Source organism: Apteryx rowi, unplaced genomic scaffold (assembly GCF_003343035.1).
Source record: "Apteryx rowi isolate R43461 unplaced genomic scaffold, aptRow1 scaffold_145, whole genome shotgun sequence".
NCBI classification, from domain to species: domain Eukaryota; kingdom Metazoa; phylum Chordata; class Aves; order Apterygiformes; family Apterygidae; genus Apteryx; species Apteryx rowi.
This window is the reverse complement of record NW_020447697.1, coordinates 618,223-625,740: the sequence shown is the minus strand read 5'-3', so window position 1 is coordinate 625,740 and position 7,518 is coordinate 618,223. Positions and strand designations below refer to the sequence as shown.

General features: G+C 53.9%; 1 protein-coding gene across 1 annotated transcript in view; it reads left to right on the top strand.

The window, feature by feature from the left end:
• Positions 1–426: 426 nt before the first annotated feature.
• RPRM (reprimo, TP53 dependent G2 arrest mediator homolog) overlaps positions 427–7,518 on the top strand; it is a 7,874-nt gene continuing 782 nt past the window's right edge. Inside the window, exons 1-2 of the mRNA XM_026058258.1 lie at positions 427–438; positions 2,069–2,251. Coding sequence (XP_025914043.1) covers positions 427–438; positions 2,069–2,251 — 195 coding nt within the window. The remainder of the gene's footprint in view (positions 439–2,068; positions 2,252–7,518) is intronic.

The following is a 7,518-nucleotide window of genomic DNA, read 5'->3' as shown; positions in this document are numbered from 1 at the left end:
GCCCTTTTCTAAAAAAGAACAAGAAGTTGGATTTATGTGAGCCAGTAAAATAATCATTTAATTAGCATTAAGTTCAATCTCGGAACAAAACTAGCTATAATGAAATTTAAAATTCTTGTCATTAGTAGAAAATTAGTTTTACCAAGTTCTTTTTCTTTTTTTTAATGGCATATTTAGAAAAAGTCAAAGAGATGCACTTAACGTTGTATTTGGTACCACAATTTATAAATGAAAATATGCATGTCATAGAAATGACTTTTTCACTTACTGATCTGCATAGTGCTAAATGTTTGTTTTGATAATTGGCTTTTGCACAAAAAGACTGTAAGTTGCAAAAAGTGAATTATTTATGAGGCCTACTTCAATGTGATTACTCTCTGAAGGCTTTAAAAAGAATAAATAAAAAAACAAAAACCCTCAGGCGCGATGCTCTTTTGCGTGAGTTGAGGAGATGGCGCAGGAGCTGGGAAGGGCTGCGGCCGCGGCGTCCCCGGCCCCCGGGCGCATGCGCTGCACCGTGCGTCCCGCGCGGCGCTCCTGCGCCTTGCTTTCGTCCTCCCTTCTACGAGTCAGCACAGGCTAGAGATACAGCGCTAATTTTTTTTATTATTATTGTTATTATTATTTGTACTGAGTTATTATGCTTCCGTTGTTTTAGTCGTTCGATTTTTGGCTTTGCAACCCCATTTCTCCCTGCTTTCATCCCTGGCTCGGTGCGTGTGCTCAACGCAACACAAGCATGTGGACGAAATGCTAGAAAAGGCAGGAAGTTAATGTGCGCTCTAGATACTGTTCGTTCCAGGGAATGCTTTAAAAGTACAAATGCACAATTAATTGTAATTATTATAGTAGTTCTGTACAAACAGGCCTTGAAAGTACTTCTCAATTTTGGATACAAATAACCCCAGCGACAAGATAATTTGGAAGAGCAGAAAACAAAGATCAATGCTTTGCTGGAATTAGAAGCGGTAAGGAAACAGCAAAAAACTTAAACACGCCAAATAACCTTCCCCTTCAGCTTCTTTGCAAGAAAATGCAATCTAATACTGAGAGCGGCCGTGCAAAGAGCAGCCGTTCGCAGCTTCAAAATGCTTATTAAAATGACGAGTGAATTAAGGCGTAGCAGCAGAAACGGTGAAGTTGTTCCCACGCCAGCTGAAAGGGCCGGAGCTGCTGCAACTGCACCCTGCGTGGCTGAAAAGTGATAGCAAGCGGCAGAGCCTCTTTTAAAGTCAACCTTTTAAGTGAATCTTAATAAAAATACATTTTTTAATGTTAATTAAGAAGACGAAATAACTCCAAGACTATTCATTTTCTCACTCCAAACGCTTGTTCAGAGCAGCGCAAATACCCACATAATTAAAATTTAGGTTATCTTCTCCCATGCGTGTCCTCCCTTGTGCATGAATTTAAAATTAAAAACACCCTCTTCGTTGTCTGAACGTCCATATGCAAACAAATTGCATGTCCCTAATTTCCTTTCAGGTAAGCAGGTTGCTGCAATATAGAAGGGACTGAGATTAAATTTAAGAGAAGAAAGCGCTCTCGGAAGTTGAGCATGTGGAAAAATCTCTCTTTCGCCCTTCTAAAATGTACGTGTTAATTTGCATACGGCACTGATGAACAAGCTGATTGCCGTTATTCACTGCTCACCTTAAAGCAATGCCAGCAGCCTCGGATGCCCGAGCCGAGGGGAGCACTTCCCGCTCCCGCGCCGGAGCAAACAGCGCCTTGTTGCACACGGAGCGGCGCGCTCACGCCGGCGTTCGGCAAGCCAGCTCCTGCACAGTGCTGGTCACGCAAAGAGGCACAGCCTAAATTCTAAATATACCTTTTAAACATTAAAGTTTCTTTGCTTTAAAGTTTCACCAGCACGCCAGTGTTTGCAAATCCTATGCCGAAGTCTAGAATTTCCATGCTAATATTTAATATCTCCATTTCTGATGTTTTACGTATTTGATCGTCTTCCTAATTTTGTGCCGCTTTCTGAAGCACGAATTCCTTCCTCTGTGGAAGCCGGTTGCTCTTGCGTGTAAAATATTTATAAACCTATTCCGAATTTACAAAGAGAGTCGGGAGAACCAAGCGTTCCCGCTGCGGCGAGCGCTACCGGCAGCGGGCGGGCACAAACCTCAGCAGCACCCGCGCCCGCAGCGGAGCCACGTCGCAGCACCCAAAACAACGAGCGCTGCTGAGCGAGCGAATTACGGCAAGACTCAAAATTTCTAGCAAGTTTCAAGAGCTGGCAACGGTACGGACCACAAAACAGCCTCAGGCCAGCGCTAAAGTCAGCAAAACCTCCGAGCAAGACGCGGCGCCATCCGCCCGTTACGCTCGGTCCCGCGCTCGCCCGCCTGCCTCCGCACGCGTCCCGCAGGAGCCCGCGCAGCGGCGTTTCCTTGGAACAGCGCACGCGCGCGAAGCACGTTCCGGACGCGCGCCGGGCACGCACCCAGCCGGCAGCGGGCGCCAGCGAAGGAGCTGCTCTGACGTGCGCGGCGGCTGCACGCGATTCACGGAATCCGCAACAACCCAACCGTGAGGATTTGTGGTCCGGGTGCTAACGAGGAAAAGGCGGCAGCAGCAGCAGCGTGAGATTTGTCCGATCAGTGGAGCCAAGCAGCACAGCTTGCGTGCCACGGACTCCTGATCGCTGCTAAGTGTAAACAAAAATTATTGTAAAATAGCAGGGCCTGAGCTAATAAGAAGGTCACCGCCGATTCCGTAAACTCTAGCTAGGAGGCAAGCTAGCTCCGTTATTTGCTCAGTTTGGTTTATGACGAATAAACGGATCACGGGCCACCTGCCAAGCCTCAGTGTCCCCACGGCGATGGGACCGTGCATGATCCAGGTCTCCAGCGGAACCGGATTTTAGGACTTTACGAGAGTTATTTATAAGCGTGCCCCAGAGATCCCGGATCGCTATCGCCGCCCGGCCCGATAGACGGCGCAAAGCGGAGCACCTTCGTTTGGGTCATCGACGTCCTGCAGCGAAGGGAGAACCTCGGCGTTGCGACATCGCGGCCTCGCGACGGCGCCCGCGAGACCTTTTTTTTTTTTTTTTTCTAGTGCTCATTTTAAGCCTTTTAGAAGTAACTTTATTAAAAATCTGGTCGAAGTCTTCCCGTTTAAATGCTAAAATGGCTTCACTAAAATAGCGTGCGTAAACTCACCTTTAACCTGAAAAAGAAACCCCGCGAGGTACCTGGGGGGCTCGTATTTAATATTTACCCCGAGCTTTATCTTGCTCACGTCGATGTTTGTCTGGAGAAGTTCTGGACGAAGGAGGCGCCGCTGCAAGCCTTCCCCAAACTGAGAAAACAAAAATATCAAAAATATCCGGAAAAGCACCTTTCCCCCCTTTTCGGCAGCTTGCCGGACAGGGGCCTCGGGGGAGCTGAGCGACACGGATATTTTTCCGCATCTAAGTAGAATAAATACACTTAAAATCGAGTCACCAAATGGGAGCGTGTTTATAGTTAATTACCACTGGAATACTCCCAAAATGGAACGACAGCGTATTTTAGACATCTGTTGACTGGCGTGTTTTATAAATACACAATTTCTCACTTCCTCGGATAAAGGAGTTTAAAAGACCGAATCTTGTTTTCATTGCCTTGATCAAAACACAACAAATTAAGGTAACAAGCAAAGTGAAAATGTAAAAAATATATATGTATAAAAAATAAAATCACTCGCATGGTTTTCTCAAATTTCCCTGGGGAAGTTACCGGGCGTTTCTCAGCCACCCCGAACCCCGGGGCGAAGCGCGCCGTTTGGGAAGGAGCAGCGGGTGACCACCTGCCCGGCCTCCTCCTCCGAAGCAAACGGCTGAAATTTCATTTTCAGTCTGTTTTTAAAAGGGATGAAAAGAGACGCTGGCGGCCACGGCGGGGGATAAGGGACACGGCGTCGCCCGGCAGACGCGGGACCGTCCTCGGCACGGAAATGTCATGTTTTTGGCAAGATGCTTTGTACGGTACGCTTTGCACGGAGCCCGTTGCAGCCAGAGGCGCTGGGAAGCCGGGAAGCCGGGGACAAGCCGGCTCTTCCCGGCCGCGGGGGGCGAGAAACAGCTCGGCGGCCCTGGGAATCGCTGCAAGGGGCCGCGCGGCCCGCTGCGGCTGGGGGGTCTGCACGCGCCCCGCTGAACCGGAACGGGGCAGAGCCGCCCGCGCCGTGCAGCGAGGAAGGTGCGGAAGCGGCACCCGGAACGCGGCCCGTCGGGCTCGCTTTCGCGGCAGCCTTCGCTCCAGGCCGAGCACTGCGACTGGTCCAGGTAGCGCTGGGAATCTGAAACGCGGTTAGAGTGGGTAAAGGTTGCAATGACCAAGCAGTCCTTGGGTAGGAGCTAGGGAATGGGAATTTGTTCAGATTCCAGCTTTGCAAAAAAGAGGGAGCAGTGAGAGCAGCGCTCCCTCGGGCCTTCGCTCCCAAGCACGGCACTGATGGCGTTCCTGTGCCACTGCCTGCACCGGTTTCCCGCGCCGCTGCCTGCACCTGTTTCCTGCACTGCTCCCTGCACTGCTTTCCCGCAACGCTGCCTGCACCGGTTTCCCATGCCACTGCCTGCACTGGTTTCCTGCACCACTGCCTGCACCGGTTTCCCATGCCACTGCCTGCACTGGTTTCCTGCGCCGCTGCCTGCACCGGTTTCCTGCGCCGCTGCCTGCACCGGTTTCCCATGCCACTGCCTGCACTGGTTTCCCGCAACGCTGCCTGCACTGGTTTCCCATGCCACTGCCTGCACTGGTTTCCTGCACCGCTGCCTGCACCGGTTTCCTGCGCCGCTGCCTGCACCGGTTTCCCACGCCACTGCCGGCCTGCACACGCTAGATGTCACTGCGCGACCTGCAATAACACCGCGCCGCGCGGCACAGCCACCGCCGGCTCACGGCAGCGTTCGGCAGGGCCTGGGGCGATCGGCACACGCACGACCACGGGTCAGGTTTTAAGCTGAACACAAGTGCAGCGTCTCTGCAAGGTCTCTGCAGTACGCTTCGCCCTCGACGGCGACTGCTGCTCCCAGCAAACGGCGCTGCACCCGAGGGATGTTCGCTGGCACCCGGCTCCAAGGAGCCGTTTTCTGGGGATTCAGCCCCGGGGCAACGCCGCATCTGCGCTGCAGCTGGTATAAAAGCACATCCCGGGCCGTGCTCTGCGTGCTTGTCCCCGACCCCTGCCGCAGGAGCTGTTCTTAACCCGGGCGCTGCGGGACACAGGCAGCCGGGGCTTGGCCAGAGCAGCCTTCCCACGCAGGGGCTCCAAAACCGGCAGCGGGTTTCCCACCATGTCCTGCTCCTCCAGCTCAGTCCGCACCTCCACGCACGGAGGAATGCAACCCTCGACATGCACCTCCACGCACGGAGAAATGCAGTGACTAGGTTTCAGAGTTGTGGTACTTCTTACATGTGATCTTTGCCTGACTGTATTTTCCAATTTGTACGTAACGCTACCCAAACTATTTGTGGTTTTTCTCCCTTTATTTACCTAGATGCTTTATCCACATCAAAAAATTCTAAATGGGAGCGTTATGTTCTTTTCCGTTTCTTAGCTACACAAAATACTCCTTAAAATACATTCTTGGTGTTCCTGGTATTTTTAATTTTCAAGCAGAATAAATACACTTTTTGAGGTAAGAGAGCTGGTTCCTCCCAGAGAGCCGGAGGAGAGGAGGAAGGACCGCTTGCCCGCCTCTTCGCGGGCGAGTACTGCGCATCCCCCCGACCCTGCACACGCGGACAGCTCCAAAGCTTGCAGAGACCTTTTTCGGTAAGGGTAAGATAAAATGGGTAAGATAAAATATACCTCACGCTCAAAACTAACCCCATTCTGGTTTGCAAACCAGGATTTTTAACGATAGGGATAAAAATAAGAAGAAAAGTAATTAGTGTAATGTTAAGAGGTCGATTTGCACATCTTGCCTCACTCCTGACGCTCGATTACGGCGGGAGGGTTTGAGAAGCACAGGTTGTCTGCCTAGACCAGGTCTCTCTTGATACTGTCTCTTCAGCACAGAAAATACACGTAGATGAAATTTCAGCACGAAAAGGCACCAAGTGCATGAGCCCACATCTCGCTTGCTGCAATTTCTCTTTTGCATGTTCCTACACAAGCAGGATTTCATTACGCTTTAACGTCTCGGTCTGTAAAATGGGCACAACACCGGCGTTGCTCCAGACGCTCCGGGACTGACTGGTTAGAAAACATTTTGGAAGCACTTGAAGTTTAGGATTTCCAAGTGCATAATCCGCAAGAGGATCTGCTGGTGGCCTGGGGGGCACGAGGGCTCACGCAGAGCGAGTCCCCTTGCTTGCAGCCGGCTGGCGGGAGCAGCGCAGCCGGGTGCCGCAGCAAGCAACCGCGCGCCCGGGGAACGGCTCTGCCAGCGTCTTTCCCTGGATAAAATCACTGCCAGCGCTCACGTCGCTAATCAGAATTAATATTATCGTCTTCGTCCAACAGTAAAAACAAAATGTTCCCATCTCGGCCCATCTGATAAGGCAGGCGGCCGTGCGCGGTGCACCACTCGTCGGTGGGCCCGGCTTGGCCCGCGGCGCTCCGGGCGGACGGCCCTGCCGGAGGGGATGGATGGATGGATGGGCCCTGCGGAGGGGACGGACAGAGGGACCGGGGATCCCAGGGCGAGGGGCCCTGGTGCAAGGGCTACATCAGGCTGTGGGCTGCCAGGGGCCCTGCGCCCCCAGCCCGCTCCTGCCCCCAGCGCCCTCGGAGCCACGCGGGAGCCGGGAATGAGAGCAGGAACGTTAGCCAGGGCCGAGCCAAGCGGCAAAGTCGGGAGCAACGCGTGAATTAAGAAAGGAGAGCGGGATTGGGGAGCGCGGGAGCCCGGGCTCGGCAGCCTCCGGGGTTTCAGCCGGGCGCGCGCAGGGGACGCGGCCACGGGAAGCCCGCGGGGCTCCGCAGCAGCTGACGCCTCCGCTAAGAGCAGTTCCCGGGGGCTCGGCGGGTTGCAGCCCTGCGGACGAGCGGCTCCGGCTGTACTGCGGTGTCGGAGAGCGGCGCTGCGAAACCCGCTCCCCAAAACCCGGACACAGCCCACAGCCCCCCCCAACCCGCTCCCCAAAACACGGACACAGCCCGCAGCCCCCTAACCTGCTCCCCAAAACCCACTCCCCAAACCTGGCCCAGAAACCTCCTCCTCAAAACCCAGACACAGCCCACAGACCCCCCCGACCCGCCCCCCAAAACCCGGACACAGCCCGGAGACCCCCGACCTGCTCCCCAAAACCTGCTCCCCCAAACCCCCCCGGCTAAGCCTGCACCCCAGACCCCCCCTGGACCCACTCCCGGACCCGCTCCCTAAGCGCACCCCCGGAGACCTGCTCCCCAAAACCTGCTCCCAAACCCACTCCGAAAAACCTGCTCTCCAAAACCCACCCCCAGAAACCTGCTCCCCAAAACCTGCTCCCCAGAGCTGCCCCAGAAGCCTCCTGCCCCCAAAACCCGCTCCCCAAAACCGCCCCCGAAGCCCCCCCCCCAAACCCTGCTCCCTCG